Source organism: Uloborus diversus, unplaced genomic scaffold (assembly GCF_026930045.1).
Source record: "Uloborus diversus isolate 005 unplaced genomic scaffold, Udiv.v.3.1 scaffold_15, whole genome shotgun sequence".
Classification (NCBI taxonomy): domain Eukaryota; kingdom Metazoa; phylum Arthropoda; class Arachnida; order Araneae; family Uloboridae; genus Uloborus; species Uloborus diversus.
In genome coordinates this window covers 2,466,665-2,486,602 of record NW_026558209.1, presented here as the reverse complement: position 1 = coordinate 2,486,602, position 19,938 = coordinate 2,466,665, and the positions used below count along the sequence as shown (strand labels likewise).

Below are 19,938 nucleotides of genomic sequence, written 5' to 3'. Positions count from 1 at the left end.
AGGTCAAAAGCAAGCCAACTGAAAATGAGTCCATGTGATCTGTTGGACCTTAAAGAATTACATACTCGTATTTTAAACAAGTAACAATTTAGTTAACAAAAACAAGTATAAATTGGAAATAACATGTGTAAATAGAATTAAACTTATGTTTCAAAATAATTTACAGTAAATACCCCCTTTTGAAAATATCGTAAACGGTGTGAACCGGTCCGACTCTCGGGTATGTGCCAAACATAGAATAAACCCCGGTAGAAAGATCAAAAGTTCATACCGCAGGTTAACCCACACAAAAAGCTCGCACCAGAAACATGGAAGGTCACACCCGCTCATCAGAAACACTGAACAGCCGAGAAATACATTCCCGTCCGGGACAGCAAACAATCTTGCTTCTCGTAGTAGACCATTACTTATATTATGTTCCGGGAACCATTCCATCTGCCGAAAAACCCGTTCGAGCAGACATTGGGATCCCATTTGCATGTCGAAATCAGAGATGTTTTCTCGATCATATTGATAAATTTTTCAGTGTCATTAATCGTCGCACGCCGAAAGAATTCGACCGTGGTGAAATTTGTTTTAAAGATAAATTAAAATTGTCAGCGAACTGTCATTAATCGTCGCACGGCGAAAGAATTCGACCGTGGTGAAATTTGTTTTAAAGATAAAATATGTTTTTTATCAATGATGCGTTTTTTAAATGGGTCCCTGCAGAGGCTGATACACAATAACCTAAATCTATTGTACGTTTTCTCGTTTGTACTTGTGAAAAGTGTCTTCTACCGAAAGTTACGACGAAGGGAAAATGATTTCCGAAACGATGTGGTTTGATTCTCGTGTACGTAAAGAGATTTGACGTTCGAGATTGTGTTTCTCATGCGAGTGTTTGCCGTGGTTCACCGAAGATGAGATCGAGAAACATTCAACGGGTATGTTCAATTTCGGAAGACTCTCCACGCTCGATATACTCACTTTGCTCGGATTGCTGATTTACAGTTGTGTATTTATTATTATTGTGGTGTGTTTCTCTTCAATCGAATCACGGAGTCTCGGGGCCTTCGTTTTGTCTTTTCACGACTCGCATGCGTGTGATCGATCTATAGGAATCTTTATTTTAGGGATGTATGTTTTAAGTATTTTATGTAAGTGCTTTATGTAAGTTTTAAGAAACAAATTCAAGATTTTAACACAGAGATGCAAAATTTTAGTACATTTTGAGATAGCAGGGATGTGTTGTTTTTTCTTTGGAAAATTGAAGAAAATGGAAGCATTAATTTTTTGCGAATTAAAATGTATTTAATGGCTATGTTTTCTTAGAAAAGTAAAAAATGATGAAACCATAAAAGATGCATGCGATCTATTTTTTTTTCTTATAAACCAGTTTATGAGAATTTCTTTTTTGCAGCCATTCCCGTCGTCGCCTGTTTAACGTTAAAACTCGTCCTCGCAAAAGATACCTTGGTATTTCTCGAAAGCAACCGTATACGAATGCGATGCACGAACGAGGCCTTTCGTCAGACTGACCTTCAATACCGCAGAGACCAAATCCATTCAAAATAGTTTCAAAAACGAAATTTTTCCGCACAGAAATATGAATATTGTTCGACCTCGACGGTAAAGATGATAAAAAAATTTCATTTCCATTCTTCGTAAGAGTTCACTTGCCAAAAAAAACCACTGCGGAATGTTCCCGATATTTCTCCAAGAATCGAAAGTCGGTTCGAATGCGGGATTTTGTTTTTTCTTTAAAAGTTAAGGGGACGTGGGCATTCGCGAGTGTATACTGTCTATTCTTTCTTTTCGATGGGTATTTTCTGCTCCAATAGACCACGAATTTATTTTTGAGTGTATCTGTATCGAAGCCAAACCTATCAGAATGGATTACTTTATTCATTTTCGTGTGTACGTCATATTTACTGTTTGAAGTTCTGTATTTGTTCTTCACCGTAAAAGTGTCACTGGAACGAAGCGAATCGTCTGTACGTAAAGAAAGAGCAACGAAAACATTGCGAAAATCTTGTGTAACGAAAACCCAACGCAAGATCCGTTTTTGAGAAACGTCTCCCAGTCAGGAAGATCTCTTGAATCCATTTTACTTTCTTCTATGTCTAATATATAGAAGAAAATATTGGTTTCGTGCAAATTTTCGAATCAAGAATTTTGCCGGGTTCGAGCATTTCGAGTACTTTTAGAAAATGCCTGTGTGTGTGTCCGTATGTGTGTGACCGGATTTTTTTGGGTACACATATAAGTCCCTAAGTGAACTTGTGCCCACTAGTTTTTGACGCAAATTCCTCTAAGGGGAGTGGAGAGCAATGGAGCGTTAATGAGTGATGCGTGCCTGCTATTCCTCAAGAAGTAACTGGTGGAATCGAATAAAATTTGGTCAATGTGTTGCCCCTAACAGGTACAGGTGTTGATTCAATTTTGGTGTCGATAACTCAAACGGGGGCCGAGCTATAGATTTTTTTTTGTCGTCAATTGTGACCACTATGTCTCAGAAAAAAATGAACAGAATCGAATAAAAACTGTATCGACCTGTAGCACTCGGAGGGTACGAGAACCGATTCTATTTCGGCATCGATAGCCGAAAAGTGCGTGGTGTAATCCAACGTTCTTTCTTTTTTGTTGCTAGTGCCATATCCCGAGAAGTAATGCTACGTTCTGGATGAAATTTCGAATGAACCTAAGCGATATGTAATAAACACAACCTATATGTAAACAGGCGTCGGTTCAATTTTGGCGCCGATCGCTCCGAGGGGGCTTCTTTTTTTCCATGAGACTAAAAGTAGATTTGTTAATGCGACAATAAGAAAGATAAGCCGTAATAGACCGTCGTCTGTGTATTTCGCATGATTTTAATTGTTGGAAAAATCGATGATTTAAAATTTTTACTGTTGCTATCTTGTGTTTGTCAACAAATAAAATACTTGTAGTTAAGTTAAGCAAGGCTTTTAAAGTAACTTTCAATTTTCGCTCTCTGCTTTGCTTTCGCGATCGTTCGGAAATCGGGTCCGTCGTCCGGTTTTCGTGTGTCTTTTTTATTTCGGGAAAATGACTTCCTCGTCTAGCACGGGAAGGATCGGAATTCATGATGGGTTTATTGGTTATTTATATTAATTAGTGTGCGTGATATTTGGTGTGCGTGAGTAGCGCATTCGGACCGTCGACGGTCGTTTCGAATCCGACACATTCGACAGACGGGAGCTCTTCCGGCGAAGGTCCGTCAAACGGACCGCTCCGTGGAGTCGCATGGTTGACGAAGCTTTTTCGAGAAGACTAACACTTTGAGGTCTATGCCCGAGCATCACTCGAGTTTCCGTTTTTGGTGAAGTTAACTGAGCACGAGATTCTCTCGGGGCCCAATATTTACTCTCTTAGCTATAAAAGTACGAGTTATGTACGTTTCTAGCCTTTTTATATATCATCTACAAACTTTTTACTTTCAGAAAAAAATTATAGATTTCACTAACAGGCAGAAATAACTACATGAAACGTGATTAAATTGGGGTTTAAATTCGAATTTGTGCTTTGAAATGTGCCATACTACAGCACATTTTATCAAAACTGTTTATTTGCAAATTAAACCTATTTTCAGATATTTGTTCAAGATTTAGGTACGTTTTTAGTTCAGTCTATGTTAACTTAAAATGGTTTTTTGTTGGTTAAAAATAATGTATTCCTATGTGGAACTTTTTTTTTAGTGTCTAACATGCTTTTTTTGCTAATTTCTTACTAAAAATTGATTTTTATTTCATTCAAATAGATCCTTCATTACGAAAGAAAACATCTCAAAATAATGTAATAAAAAAAATTACCAAAATACACATCTTCCAAGTGTTTTTTAAACCACAGAATTCAAACCAAATTGTTAATTGGTTAATTTTAAAATTTAAATTTAGAAGTTAACCAATTGTGTTCTTCGCTTTTAATTTCTAATGCTTTCGACCTTCGATAGATGGCAGTAGCGAGAATACCGAAATTGCGCTTACTTGAATCATTTTGCTCTATGTTGAAAGTGGGAACGCGATAGGCATTTAGTAATTAGGAGGCGTTGATAGTAGTTGATTTTTGGTGTACGTGAACAGCGCATTCGGACTCTCAACGGTCATTTGGAATTTGACATGTACGACAGACGGGAGCTCGTCCGGCGAAGGCCCGTTGACCGGACTGCACCATGGAGTCGCACGGTTGCCGAAGGTTTTGCGTCAGGGTGCACTGTGCAGAGGTGGGAGGGTAAAAGTGTTCCCTTTTGCGTTCGTTCAATTTCAGAGGCCGATCGAGCCGGAAAGAGACGACGACTGTGGGGCGAGGAATGAAATCGGGGTCGGAGTGAAATCTGAAAAATGCAGGCACGTTATCGTTTAAAATACATTTATGTTGAATTTTCTCATGGAAAGTACCCCCCAAAGCAGAATACTACTAAATTTGCGACGTACGTCGCAGAACAGATGCCTGAGCTGCAGAACAATTCTGTTCACATGTGAGAGGAAAACTGACAAATTTTCTGCAGAAATTCTGCAAATTTCATTGAAATTTCTGCAGAAACCACGGTGCCGAAAATTTGCAGAAACCGCGGTGCCGAAAATCTGCAAAAACTGCGGTGCAGAAAATCTGTAGAGTTTGCAAATTTCTTAAAATTAGTAGAAAATCTAAAATTGTCTCAAATTACGATAATTTGGGGGAAAGCTCCCGATGTTGAATTCGATTAGTCCTTTGTAGGTTTTTCCCAATCGATCTTCATCCACTACAATTTCCGCCATGCATGTTTAGGAAACATGCCAACATGTCCATCGTTGGAAATTGCGTGTCTTGTTTAAGATTTCAATCCTTTTGCATCCAGAAAATATTTTAATTGTTTTGAAGTGTTTTATTACATGCAACCCAAACTCAACTCATTCAATTTATTATTTCAGTAATTTCTTTGTTTAGTAACATTATTTTAATTGCTCCTTCATGCCATGTAAAATTAACCAAAAAATGTGGTTTGACACCTAGGTTCGGATTTTTATAAAATTTTGTATCTTTGCTCTTTCTATGCATTTTGGAAAGAATATAAACTATTTTTGGAGAATCCCAATCGGTTTAGGTTTGACACCTTGTTAAAGTTTTTTTGATTTTATAGTTTTCATGATCAACTAATTTTCCAAATTCAGTGCTCTTTAATTAGTCATTTGGTTGAAAGCTGTGATGTTTCCGGAAATATCTCATTTCCACAAAAATAAATACAGTAGAGAACCAATTATCCGGGAAGTTCGGCACCATCGCTATCCCGGATATCTGAATTTCCCGCTTTTCTGGATCGCTAAAAAGCGCTATTGGCCGATTGTTTGTAAAACGTAAATTACTATAATAAATATTAGTACCTATTAAAATATGAAGAAAACAGTTCAGAAATGCTTATAGATATCGAAATATTAAAAACTAATAGTGAGAGAATAATTTAAACACCAAAAACCTGAAGTTATTCATAATACCTGAGACCCTCACATTCTGTTTGGAAAAGGGGAAAAAAAAAAGTTTTTCCCCGCATAAAGGACAACCATTTAAAGTTAGTGTTTGCAAACATTTTCCCGAGTTTTCCGTGAGTAATATGGTGTTTATTAAGAAATAGTTAATGTTCTTTTTGGTATTTCAGAAAAAATGCTTAATTTTTCAAAAATTATCAAAATGACTTATTTTAAAAAAATAGTAGAAAAATCGGGAAAAAGTTGCCGGTTTTCTGGTTTCCCGGTTTTTTGGTTCCCGGATAAAAGGTTTTGCTCTGTAGTAACAGTCCAGTTAAAAAAAACTATGTGAAATGATTTTGATTTTTGCCACCCAACTTGTTTAAAATGTCACGTTTTTTCGCGTACAATGCTTAAAGTACTTGCAGAACAATTTTAGTCAAATGATTTTCCGTTGCAGAACATCGTAAAGTATTCTGCTTTGGGGAAAGTACCGTATATACTTGTGTATGAGTCGGGAAATTTATTACAAGAAATGAGGTTCGTCGACTCTTGCGCCGGGCAGAATTTCCGAAAATTCTCCCCAATTTTAGTCCATCCCTTTTGAACAGATGCCAAAGAGATTAAATACTTAAACATTCTGCTTTGATTTTACATGATCTGTTTGTGAAATAAAGAATGAGGGGCGGGCCCCGCAAAGGCAGAAAATCGACAGAAACCGAAGACAGAAATGTAAACTCTTACTCACATCCGGGTCTTTCTATTTTCGTTCAGCGTAAACGCGGCGGAATCGTGAGCTGAAAAATATTGATCTCATCATCACACGATCAAAAATTTCCGTCTCGGACGACGGGCGTCCCGGGAGGTGCCCTGCGTTTCGGTCTTTTTTCGTAGTCGTGTTTCGTCGAGAAGGCGAGAAAAACACGACAGCAGGCATAAAAACCGAATGCGTGCTTCGGACGGGAAAACATCTTCACGATGTCTGCCGAAACCTGACCGTGAAGAGATTTTTTTTTCTTTTCTGAATAATGAGCGAGACTCTCTCGTTCCTTTCTAAGTCGTGTCCGTTCCCGTGACGGAAGTTGGGACATTTCGTATTTGTGTTTTTCAATTTTACAGTCCAACTTTTTAATTTTTTGTAATGTAAGTGATGTATGATTTTCAGTTAATCATGTTGGGCTTGTTGAGCAATGACAATTGCTTATTGTTCTCACTTGACTGTTTTTGATGTTAGCTGATTTTATTTTCCCACCACCTCCCTCTGCCAGCACCACGATGCTGCTCCTCTTGCGAAAACCGTCTCCTGGTTGCGTCCATATCCTACACACACACACACACATGCATGCATACACACACCTACACATACACATACTCATGCCTGCACACAGACACAAACACACATGCCTACACACACACACGAATGCCTACACGTACACGCACAGCACTGCATACACAACACTCACACACATGCATACATACACTCCCACACACATGCGTCTGCACAAACACACACGTGCATACATACACACAAACACACGCTCGTGATTGCGAAAAACATAATTTGAATTCAAGTTTGCCAAAAATTCAAATTAATATAATTTTTTATAGTTTAAATGACCATTTCTAACAAACGAAGTACTTTGAATGAATGAAGGGGGCCCGACCGTTCGCACGGCGAGCCTGAGACCAAGTTATTGCTACGCGTGCATCAGGAGTTCTGTGTCCGGGGCAGCAGCTCCTGTGCCCAACCCAGCTGTCGTCGTCTGTGTGGCCGGTTCGCTCGACCGATTGGCCATAAAGAAGCGAGTGCATGCATTTTATTCGTCTCGCTTTCGTGCAATTGTTTCGTCCGACGTGCGGTGTCGACGTCCCGAAGAAAGGAGTGCCGCGACTCCCACGATCACGCTCGTCCGAAAAGAATCCCTCGAAGAGGAAACGGATTTCGAATAAAACTGAACGACTCGTTCGACGGTGGCCGGGTGGGAGACCGATGACGTGGGGGGCGGAAGCGTCTTTCGACGGATTTCCGTCATTCCGTCGGGATGGAGCCGAGCGAACGGTTAGGAAATCTAGACGGTAATAAATAATCTGAAGGATTTATGTCTCGATGTTCAGGGAAAGTGCAGATAATTTGGCTATTGTATTTAATTAAAATATCTGAATGTATTAAAAAGGAAGTTTTTCGCAGCCTAATGATAAAGGATGACTTATTCTTCAAAATCTCTAAACTGGAGTACGAGATCCGATTTTTACTTTCTACTATATCTAATATATAAAAAAAGTATTGGTTTCGTCAAATTTTCGACTTTCGTCGGTTTTGTTTTTGCGGCGGGCGACATCGCACATTTATTCCAACCATATGTGTATAAAAAATATGCCATGTGACAAGAGGAGGAGTTAGGTAAAGTGTGACAAGGAGGGAAGGGGATCAAATTGTTGAAAAAAAGTGCAACAGCATTTATCTATCCAGTCGGACCTCGATATAAGGTCACCCTTCGGGACTTCAAGAGACTGACCTTATAAGCGGGTTGACCTTATAACCGATTCGTATATAGTTTATAACAGGTGTGTAAGGAATAAACATGTATGTAAGGAATAGAAATATATATACATTAATTCTTTTTAAAATTTAAAACATTCAAAAATATCAATTAGGTTATAGTAGTTTAATAGATTTGAATCAATTAAAACCTTTCCAATCTTACGAGTTCAATGCGCGTGCTTATACAATCGCGCCACACGGGAGTACGAAACTGCAGCCTAAATACAATCTAAACCCTTTGAATCATATGCTGCTCAGCTACCCAAGTTGCGTATGCATTAAATGAGCTGCTTAAGTTTACTAAGTTAAGAAATCATTCAATTTGCACGTCATTTGATATTAAGTAAATGTAGAAAGTTATTTTTATTGTTATCATGTTTTTGTGTCTTCTTGAAGCTTAAAACTGGGAGCATATAAATTCGAATAACTTTGTTGATTTTTGGCTACAGGGAATCAGTGGTTTTAGTTTAAGGTTCTAAATGTTTTAAATCTTTCTTTTTTTCTTCTATCTTTAAATTACTTTTACGCAGAAGTAGGGTAACATAAAAAGCAAAAATGTACGTAGTTCACCTGGGGAATCCATTGGTTTAGTTACAATAACAACGTTAGTTCTATAAACTATTCTCAGAGCGCTATGTTTCATTTTATGTGTATAAAAAAGTTGCATTTTGAAAGAGTTCAAAACGTAAGACTGTCCATTTTGATGCAAAACGTTTTAATTGATTGCAATGGCAAAATACAAAAATCGTGCTAACACTAACATGTCAGCCATATTGAAAAAGTTCCATCTCACTGTATCTCACCACGATCACACCACCTCTGAAGCTGATGAGTAAAAAACCCGAAAATGGTTTCTTTTTTCCCGATTCTGTACAGCTCGTAATAAGCCAACAGCGCACGCATCGGGAAATCGCCTGTTTTCCCTGATCTCACTCCCTTCCGAAGAGTTGGTAATAAGCCCCCTGGTCCGAAGCACAACCGGACTCCGATCGAGGTTCGGACGGAAAAGTCCCGAGTGGATCTGTGAGGGAAAAGGGGCGGAGAGACGGCAGTCGGGTTATTGCACACTGGGGTGTGATTATCGAAAACGGGAATCTTTTTTCACAGTCTGAATCAAAAAGTAAGTTTACATGTTTTAAAACTTTTTAGCTTTTATGAAAGCCTTTGAAATAGCTATATGCTGTGTGTGTGTTTTTTTTTTTTTTTTTTTTTCAGAATTTGTGCTTTATTTGTGATGGTTTTTTACATAAATCAACTACAAAACATGTTTACAAAGTCGACTAAAATTGAAAAAAATACGGTGGCCCCTTCTCGCATCTCGCTCGTGGAGAGACGACGAAAACACATAACTCATTTTCGGGAGGCACTTTTAATAAAAGCAGTGGAAGAAAATGATCTTTCCAGTTGCTCTTTTTTTTAGCATCGTGAAAAACATTCGGAAGATTCCGACGGTTTTTCGGCGAGGCGAGAATTTATACCGTCGTGAGTTAAGATGCTGTTAGACCACTAACTGGAATTTTCACAGCTCCATCCTAATTTAATTTCAATCTATTATGTAGCCAAGAAGTGATTTTACACTATATTTGATTTTATGTTAATTTCACTTTACATATATATCTTATATTATACATACATATATATGTTAAAATAAAATTGTAGTCGCTTCCTGACTCAGTAAAAGTTCATGCCTTTTACTTGTCAAACAAAATGATTCATGGCAAATACTGTGCATATCTTTTGAAGCTAACAGATGCACCTCAGGTGTAATAAATTTTTCTGAAGAATACGTAGTTTTTACCACTCGAGCGATCTTCGAGATTACGTTTCATTTCGCGAGGGATGGAGGAATATACGACGGGGGGTCACTGTATTCATACTTCCAACTCTACTGTTTTTAACGGGAGACTCCCGTCTTTTGCTTTTATCTCCCAATTTCCCGTTTTTTACGATTCTCTCCCGTTTTGGCAGTTTTTCTTAGTCATCAAAAAGTTTCACTTTCTTCTCAATAGATGGCGTCCTTTTCTAGTCTACCATTGTCAGGGAATAAGATTTTTTCCCAATTCATAACGCATTTAATATAAATTAATTTTTTGGAAGCTCTCCACATTGCACGTTTAACAAAGCACGTGCTCTGCCGAAAATGGCAGCAGATTTCAATCCTTTTGCATCTTGAAAATATTTCAATTGTTTTGAAAGTTTGAAGTTGTTTTAACATGTGCTACCCTATATATACCTATTTTATATTTTATTTTCATTACGTATTGATTTTTTTCTTTCTGATTTTAATAATTAAATTTTTCAGCTGTACTTTTTTGGTAGAGACTGGGGAATGTACAAAACTTTAAGATTATTCACTCCTTATTATTTAGTTTCTTCTTTGCAGTATATTTTTTTTGTTGGCCCATTTACCCTGGAATTTAGTGTTCATGTTGTTTAATAGCATAGTTTAATGATTCTGTTGTGAAGATATGTCGCTGGTTAATCACCCATATACCTCTGGTGCAAGGACGGATCCAGAAATGACTCAAGGAGGGGGCGTTTTATTTTTTACGTGATCTTTTACTACGTGTCTGATTATGTACGAAAGGGGAGAGGGTGGGCTGCTACAATATTTTCCCCTAAAACAACTAAATTATGAAATTTAGCCAAGAAAGTTCCCAAACCTAGTTCCCAATTCCTTTCCTTTTCCGTTGAAAGAGGTATTCTGAAATTGTGTTTTAGAACTTTAATTTTGTAATAATTCCGGGGGAATGCTTTGAAACTCCCTACCCCACCATCCTCGAAGATCGTCTAAAGTTGTGCTTTTTCGAACTTGTGTTTCTAAAAATTACCGGCTTTGTCCCGACACTATCCGAGATGTCTCCACACACAATCGCATCTTCGAGACTTAAATCTCCGGGCGAAGGCCGAAAGTCTCCCGACATCACCGAAGATCGTCTAAAATCCTGTTTCCGAAACTTCAATTCTGAAAATTTTCGGAAAGGAGATTTGAATCCCATTCCTTTCCTTAACTGATAACTCACGATGTTTAAACGAAAAGCCGAAAGGCTAAATTCCGTCAGTCGGTCGACAATGTCACATGCTTATACGAGCAGAGCTAATACCACACAGTGGAAGATGCAGAATCAATTGTTAATGAGAAGAAATGAACATTGGAAACGTGTTTAAAATCTTACCAAAAATGTATTGGTCCATAGAAACTGAAATAAATAAACTAACAAAATTAGTTTATAAGAATAAACCCTGGCCATGAGCGCAGGTGGAGTTCGCAACTCCCCAACACCTAACTCACTAGAGGCTGACGAACACAAAAGAAAAGAGAGAGAACGATTGGAATCGTTCACTATTTATACTTGCCTCATTTGCATAGGATTGGGCATCAAAGGATGCCAACCTAAAACTGAAACTTTACTCGTGCCGAGAGAGTCGAGAAGTTAATCTCATTTGAATAAAGTAGATTTTATATTACATTACATTAGGAATGAGAACGCGGATAAATATCGTTTACCGATGTCTATCATTAACGTCATCAAAAATGACCCGCACTTGCATTTTCAGAACTTCAATTCGGAAAAATTTCTGGTGGCGGGCTCCCCGATGGAGGGGCGACCTTGTATCCGTCCTTGCTCTGGTGGGTTCTCCTCTTTTCTTTTTTTCTTTGGAGGTTTGCTGTGTTTTTCTTTTCCCTCCCCCTGGGGAGTGTCTGACACCTTTGTCTATTGAGCGTCTATCTGAGTGTCTATTCCCTTTTGCAGAGCACCGCAACATGCCGTTGGAGGACGCCCTGAAGCTGCTGTCGCGCAACTTCCACGAGTGGGTGCGCGCGCAGAGGGAGCAGGTGGAGCGGGAGCGGTCGGAGCGGGGGCCCTACACGGGGGCCGTGGCCGCCGACCGGGAGATGCAGCTGTTGCTGCGCATGCTGGCCGACGGGCGCTGGGTGTCGCTGGCCGAGATCAACTCCGTGGTCCTCTACCTCACCGAGCGCAGGGACAAGATGCGGGGGGACGAGAGGGTGCGCCCCGAGCCGCCCCTCTACAAGCCGCCGCCGCCCGCCCCCCTCAGTGAGTATCCCCCTTCTCTCGTCGACGCGTGGACGCCTCGCTCGCCGAATCGATCGACTCCATGGAGCAAAAAGTCCGGAAAAGTGACGTATTCATGCTCGACAACTCCACTGTTTTTAACGGGAGACTCCCGTTTTTGGCTTCCATCTCCCGATTTCCCGTTTTTTACAATTTTCTCCCGTTTTTTCACAGGGTTGCCGCTCAATTTTGGAAAAAAAATTCCCTGTGTTTTCCCTGCATGAAAATTAAACATTACAAACGAGCGAACACTGATTATTTGGAAAAGAACATTAATATCTTGATAATTTCACCACAGGGTAAAAAAACGAAACAAAAATTTCTAAATAAATAAGAATTCATAATAACTGAAATAATAGCATGGTGGTTGAATATATTCAACTTTTTATTAAAAAAAAACTTCTCTTAGCCTTGGACCTAAAAGTGTATAAATGACCCAGAGCAATGATTATTGACGACTCATTTCATACACTCTAAATTATCATGAAATTCAAGATTCTATTTTTATGATAAATATTTTAATATTTACTTTAAAAAAAAAGCTTTCAACCAAAATTACCATTTTTTAATTTACTTTATTAATATTCTCATTATAAATATTACTATTTATTTAATTTTTGGTAGTTTATATATTTGGGAATTGATTTTTGTAACTTTAATTTAAGAAGGAAAAAAAATTCCCTGTATTTTCCAGGTTTTTGAGGAAATTTTCGAAATTCCCCGGATTTTCCCTGTTTTTTTGTTGATTTTTGAATTCCCTGTGTTTTCCCTGTTTCTTCAGGTTTCCCTGTGGCGTGGCAACCCTGTTTCAGTCGATCATCAAAAAGTTTCACTTTCTTCTCAATAGATGGCGCCCCTTTCTAGTCTACCAATGTCATTGAATAAGAATTTTTCCAGTTAATAACTACATTAGTTAAAATTATTATTTTTTTGGAAGCTCTCCACATTGCATGTTCAACGAAGCGTGTGCTCTGCCGAAAATGGCTGCAGATTTCAATCTTTTTGCATCTTGAAAATATTTCAATTATTGTGAAAGTTTGAAGTTATTTTAACATGTGCTACACTATACCTACTTATTATATATATTATTTTCATTATATATATTGATTTTTTTTTCGGATTTTAGGAATTAAATTTTGGTAGCTACTTCCTAGTCTACCAATGTCAGGGAATAAGAACATTTCCAGTTAATAACTATATTAGTTAAAATTAATTTTTTCGAAGCTCCACATTGCATGTTCAAAGAAGCAAGTGCTCTGCCGAAAATGGTGACAGATTTCAATCTTTTTGCATCTTGAAAATATTTCAATTGTTGTGAAAGTTTGAAGTTGTTTTAACATGTGCTACACTATACCTACTTATTATATATATTATTTTCATTATATGTATTGATTTTTTTTTTTCGGATTTTAGGAATTAAATTTCGGTAGCTACTTTTCTGGAAGAGATTGGGGAATGTACAAAACTTTTTAAGCAAATTCACTACTTATTATTAGGTTTTTCCTTTGCAGTATGTTTTTCTTGCTGCTACCAGTTAGCTTGCATCTGCGAAAAAATCCCCATTTCACTTTAAATTTAGTGTTTAAGTTATTTAAAAGCAGAATTAATAATTATGTTGTGAAGATATGTCGCTGGTGAATCACCTATATACCTCTAGTGGAATCTCCCGTTTTTTGTTTCTTTGAAGGTTGGCAAGTATGCGTATTGGCCCTCGAGTTACATTTTCTGCCATCGCAGGATCAGGAATGTGCTGAACCTAAACTTTGATATAAATTCACATGCTAAGCATTGATTAAGCTCTGTCAAAGCAGAAATGAGTATTTTTTTTGAAGAGTGGAGTTGATCGATTCGGCAGCTGAGGCATCCATACATTGGTCGATGTGTACCATGATATATATCATAATATATATCCAATAATTATTTTGAAAATATCATGCTATTCTGATGTCTATTTTTTCATCTACAGTAATTTCAATATAAAAAGTGCATTAATCGTAGTAATATTGTTCAATTATTTAAAATAACCAAAGAGTGATATACTATTTTCTTATGATGCATAATACATCATTAATATAACAAAGTAATACACTATTCCCTTTTCACTTGTAACTTATATTCATGAAATTATTAGTAGTGTAACAAATGGAATGCATATTAAAAGGGCCCGATTAGATCGGAAAAGAAGAAAATGTCTCAAGACTGTGTACCGACTGATACACATTATTCATTTCTGGTGAGTCATATAACTGTAAAAGTAGCTGACAGAAGAAAAATGAGCGAACCAGTGAATGCTGAATGAGTTCCGTAAAAATGGATGGAAATGTTACAAAATATTGGATATTAATAATGAAAGAAACTTTAGGTTTAAATCTGAGTACTGCAATTGTACTACAAGAAATTAAAGAGGGATATGAGGATGTGCATTTACTATTTTGAAGACTCGCTAATCAAAAATATCGGATACTTTCGAAAATATCATGATATTCAAGTTTGCACTAGTTGCCACTTGGGGGCGCTTCCTCATTGGATGAGTTAGGGGGCGTTGCAGTCTGCCTGTTTGATGCATCTTGGATCTTCAGTGGTATCAGCCATGTGGTAGTGGTATTTTATTTTAGTTTGAGCAGTTGGGTCATTTAAGTTACAGTTTCATAGAGATCTTTTAGTATATTTCTCCACTCGGTAAAGATCGTCAATAGTTGGATGTTTAAATAGTATAAGATGTTAGGTGAGGTAAGGTTAGGCCTTTTTTTTTTCAATCAGTTTCCCTGAAGCCTAGTTAGTGGAATGTTGGTGTTGTTTAAATATTATTTATTGATTTTAAATTCATTGGTATATCATACTTGTCAACTGTACTGTTTTTAGCGGGAGACTCCCGTTTTTTGCCTCCATCTCCCGATTTCCCGTTTTTTACAATTTTCTCCCGTTTTCCGCAATTTTTTCAGTCAATCATCAAAAAGTTTAATTTTCTTATCAATAGATGGCGACCTTTTCTAGTCCACCAATGTCAGGGAATAAGAATTTTTCCAATTAATAACTCATTCAGTAAAAATTAATTTTTTAGAAGCTTTACACATTGCATGTTCAACGAAACACGTGCTTTGATGAAAATTTCAGCCGATTTCAATCCTTTTGCATCTTGAAATTATTTCAATTATTTTGAATGTTTGAAATTATTTTAACATGTGCTACCCTATACCTATTTATTTTGTATTGTATTTTCATTATATATTGATTTCCTTTATTTTTTCGTATTTTAGTAATTAAATTTTTGCAGCCACTTTTCTGGTAGAGACGGAAGAACGTACGAAACTTTAAGCAAATTCACTGCTTATTATTTAGTTTTTCCTTTGCAGTATTTTTTCTTTCTGCGACCAATTTGCTTACATCTGCAAAAAATCCCCATTCCACTTTAAATTTAGTATTTGTGTTACTTAAAAGCATAATTTAACAATTCTGTAGCGAGGATATGTCAATGGTGAATCACCTATATACCTCTAGTAAAATCTTTTGTTTTTTTTCCTTCGAAGGTTGGCAAGTATGGTATATTCTTGTTGCCAAATAAATGTGTTTGATTTTAGATCATAGAATCTGTATAATTGGTGAAACAACTCTAGGGTTTATTTTTCACTATGGCTATTCCAGAGTTATCTCTGTTTTTATTAGAAGCTGGTTTTTATGCACTGTATTAAGCTAAACCTGCTAAAAAGTACACTCTCTCTCTCCCCCGGGAGTGGGCGTGGCAATATGTTACCACGCCCACTCCCCATGGAAGTGGGCGTCGCAATCTGTTGCCACGCCCACTTCCATTGGGAGGGATCGCCCCGCCCCTCGTCGGTAAAACCACACGATGATAAACGCTTCCTTCGCCGCGACTGGAGTTTCAATCCTTATACATCCAGAAAAATTATCCATCGCTTCGGAAATTGAAAGTTATTTTAACCGATGCGGGTCAGAATTGGTTTGGTTAACCTTTAATCTTGTTCATTTGCTCGTATTTTGCCACACTCATTTCAGTTGTTGCTTCCCGTCATTAAAACTGCATTTCACAAAAAAGATCGAAGTCTGGATCCTTTTACGTCTAGTAAAAGTTTTCGATCGTTTTGAAGAGTGGAAGCCATTTGAAGGTATTCTATTTTGAATCGGCTCCATTTTGTTCCTTTGCTTATTTTTTTTTCAACTGACATTAGGTTGAGGAAAAGAGGAGGGTCGGAACCACATTTATAATTTCCTCTAACTTCAAATACAGTCGAACCTCCATACATCAAACTTCCACATATCAAAATTTTCTATATATCGAAATCCCGGCAAATTTCTATGTTCATTACGTAGAAAAATTGTTTCTATATATCAAAAAAATCTCTATATATATCGAATTTTTTTTCGAGACATTGGTAGATTTTTTTTCTCCTCTTTAGACTGTTTGTCTCACGAAAAATAAAGGTTAGGGGAGAAAATGATGTTCACTAAAGGTTGCTACGAAACTCATAAGGAATCTGGGGTTGAGGGGTGTGCCGATAGGTCTTTGTTTCGTTCTAGAATTCTTACATTTCCTCATGTTTGTTTCAAATATCTTAGTTGTAACCAGTAACATTGTCAAATCAGTTTCAAGTCATCCCTTTTGTCTGTTGATTATCTTTCCTGGTCTTTTTAGCTGCAGTGAAAATCATTCAAGTTAAGTAGATTAATTTTTTACTTTTCTCTCGATTACATTGTCAAAACGAAAATCCCCTCATGTTGCGGATCGAGTTGAATTGCCGAAGAATGAAGATGCATGAAGGCGCAAAAATGTAAATTCTGTTATTTTTTTTAATTATTAACTTTCATTTAATCCGATGCTCGTATAAATTAGAAATTAGGTTTCATACGGGGAAATTAGCTTTAATTTTAATGTTTTAGGGGATTTTTAAGATAAAATAAGATCATTTCTATATATCGAAATTTCTATATATCAAATTTTTTTCCGGCAATTTGCTACTTCGATATATGGAGGTCCGACTGTACTTGAGAATGATAAAATGGAGTTATTGGATAACTTTAAATTTTGGGAGCAGTTTCATGGCTAAATTTACTTGGAAAATTCATTTATATTTTAATGAATTTTATAGGCTGTTTCTATGTATTTGGCAGGTTGAGTTAAATTTTATTGGTTTTCCTCAGTGGCTGTTTTTATTTATCATTGGCAGATTTAATTTTCGCAATTTAATTTTTGCATTTGCGATTTCTCGCCAAAAATGATGCAGATTTATTTCTCGACGAGCCCATAGACTTCAATGTTAAATACGAAAAAAGTTTGCTAAGTTGGTGACAATCATAGACTAATGTCAATTTGGATGCAAGTGATCTGAATGAATTCCAAATGGAGCTAGATGACAACAAATGAACCCCCTGACTGTGACATACGTTTCAGAAAATGGACCAAGCATGGAAAATGTGTTTGACCGTTCTTTATTTTATTATTACAAAAGATAGGAAACGGCTTCATTTTTATTTTATATATATTAACTATTCAGGGCCCAATACAGGCTGAATTTGCTACCGTTTTTTGGTACCTTCACAAAAATCTTGTTTTGAAATAGGTACTTTCACAAAAATCAAGTAATAAAATCAGGTAGCTTCACAAAAAACACCGAAAATTTCACAAAAATTTGCATTTTAAAATATAAAATTTGTTTCTCTGTTTAAAACAATTTACTCCTCAAAACTCCTTCATTTTATTTCTGAAATTGAGTTTGAACCATTGAGAAGGAATAGATGGAGAGGGTGCAACCCTACTATCCCGATACGGAAACAGTACCATGTGACTTGGGGAGCAATTTCGAGTTGACCGTAACCGCTGAACAAGTTTTCATTAGCTGAAGCCATGCATGATAACAACCTTTAACTGTAGAAGGGAAAAATTAGATTTATAGTAATAGTGCAGTATTCTAGCATTGAGAACTATGGGGAAAAAGCCACACAGTCCAGTAACTTTTTCCTAGCATGTACGAATGTTTTTTACTTCTAAATAAAGAAAAAATAACGTTTATATGCATCCAACGAGTACATATTCCACAGTTGCCTATAATTTTTTAATTTTTGTAATTATTTTACCTATAAAAGATTTAAAACATTGTATATCTTGAGTGCAAACCACATTTTAGTTCCATAAAAACACTTTTTACTTAACTAAAAAATTATTTTAACGGCTCTTAAGCATTTTGTGTATGTTTGCTTTGTTGACGAGTATCTTCTCGCCAAGCTCCCGTGAACAGCAGATGCGCAAGAATAAAGATTTGCTATTTTTAATGCTTCAATTTAAATACTAGAATGCCTGCATATGAAATCATTTCAAAACATTGATTACAATACATATGAATGCATAAATTATCAGTCAATAACAGAACACTTTAAACTATTTGTACATGACCAACATTTCAGGGAATAAACATCAAAATCGCTTATTATGAAGCCCCGACTTCATAATAAGCGCCGTCTGAAAAATATTTAATGCCAAAAGAGCGATTGCGTGGCAAAACGCGACAACTTCCCAGCCAAGCAAGTCACCTGACCTGGGAAACATTGGGTCCCAAGCTTATTTCACTGAGACATTTGCTGTAGCTCCCTCCATTAGTATTCCTTCTCAATGGTACGAACCCTGGTTGGGTATGATTGTTAGCCCTAACTATCTAACCTGGTTGATTTTAAGTTGACGGCTTTTCTTCCGCAGAGGATGACGTGGACGTCGCCCAGAAGGAGCAGGACCTGCAGAACCGCATCATGAACATCATGAACCAGGGAGCCCCGGTGGGCGGCGACGTCCCCCCGGCCAGGGCGGCCGCCCTGGAGCCACCCGTGGTGCCGCCCCCCAAGCCGGACCCGGAGGCCTTCGGGGGCCCCGCGTCCAAGTCCGAGTCGGCCACCACGCCCACCTACATCAACTTCGACAACCCCAGCGTGCAGAAGGCGCTCGACAACCTGATGCAGAGCGGGCCCAATCTGCTCAAGAGTATCTCGCTCACCACCCCCGCCGCCCCCTCCAAGCAGCCCCCCTTCGCGGGGGGCAGGGGGATGCCGGAAGCGACCCCAGCCCGGGAGGGCCCCCCCTGGGCATGGACGCGATGCCGTCGCGCCCCGGCATGGGCATGTCTTCGTCCCGCGACGGAGCGCCTCCCGGGATGGGGGGGATGGATGCGATGTCTTCTCGCCCCGGCATGGGCGCCGTGCCGTCCCGAGACAACGTTCCCGGCATGGGGGGCATGGACAACCTGTCGTCTCGTCCCGGCATGGGCGGCATGCCGTCCCGTCCGGCAGGCGGGTACGGTGGCGGCATGGGAGCCGTCCGAGGGGGCTACGGAGGGGCCCCTCCCGACCGCATGGGACAGCAGCGGGGCGGCAACCCCCCGCAGGGACAGGACGCGGGCATGAACCAGCAGGGCGGCGGACACTTCTCCAACCAGAACCAGTTCAACAAGTACCAGGGGCAGCAGGGGAGCTTCCCCCCCTTCAGCTCGGGGAACATGCCGCCCCGCCCCAGCTTCGGCGGCATGGGGGGCCCGCGCCGCTTCTGAGGACGTTCTTCGAATTTTTTAGCCAGACTCTCTCTCTCATCGCATATAAGTGTCGTGTATGTATCTTGTCATAGATGGTTCATGAAATAAAGTGGATGTTGCGGTACTGTGGTGCTGTCATTATTTTCCAGTTTCCAGGATTTCATTTCATACTTTTTGACACCATCATTTAAATCTGATAAGTCCTGCAGAGTTTGTGGATAAACCAATGTCTCAATATCTTTCCATGAAAAAACGATGAAGAGACTTCATTAAAATGTAACTAAAACTCATTGACAATTGAAAAGGTAACTATAATTTTATTAACTCGTTGAACTGAAGCCAAG

At 38.3% G+C, this 19,938-nt stretch overlaps 1 protein-coding gene across 1 annotated transcript in view; it reads left to right on the top strand.

Moving 5' to 3' along the window:
• LOC129233045 (nuclear receptor coactivator 5-like) overlaps nucleotides 1–19,711 on the top strand; it is a 56,028-nt gene extending 36,317 nt beyond the window's left edge. The window contains exons 8-9 of the mRNA XM_054867126.1: nucleotides 11,742–12,047; nucleotides 18,772–19,711. Of these exons, the coding sequence (XP_054723101.1) occupies nucleotides 11,742–12,047; nucleotides 18,772–19,469 (1,004 nt within the window). The 3' untranslated portion in view covers nucleotides 19,470–19,711. The remainder of the gene's footprint in view (nucleotides 1–11,741; nucleotides 12,048–18,771) is intronic.
• Nucleotides 19,712–19,938: the final 227 nt, after the last annotated feature.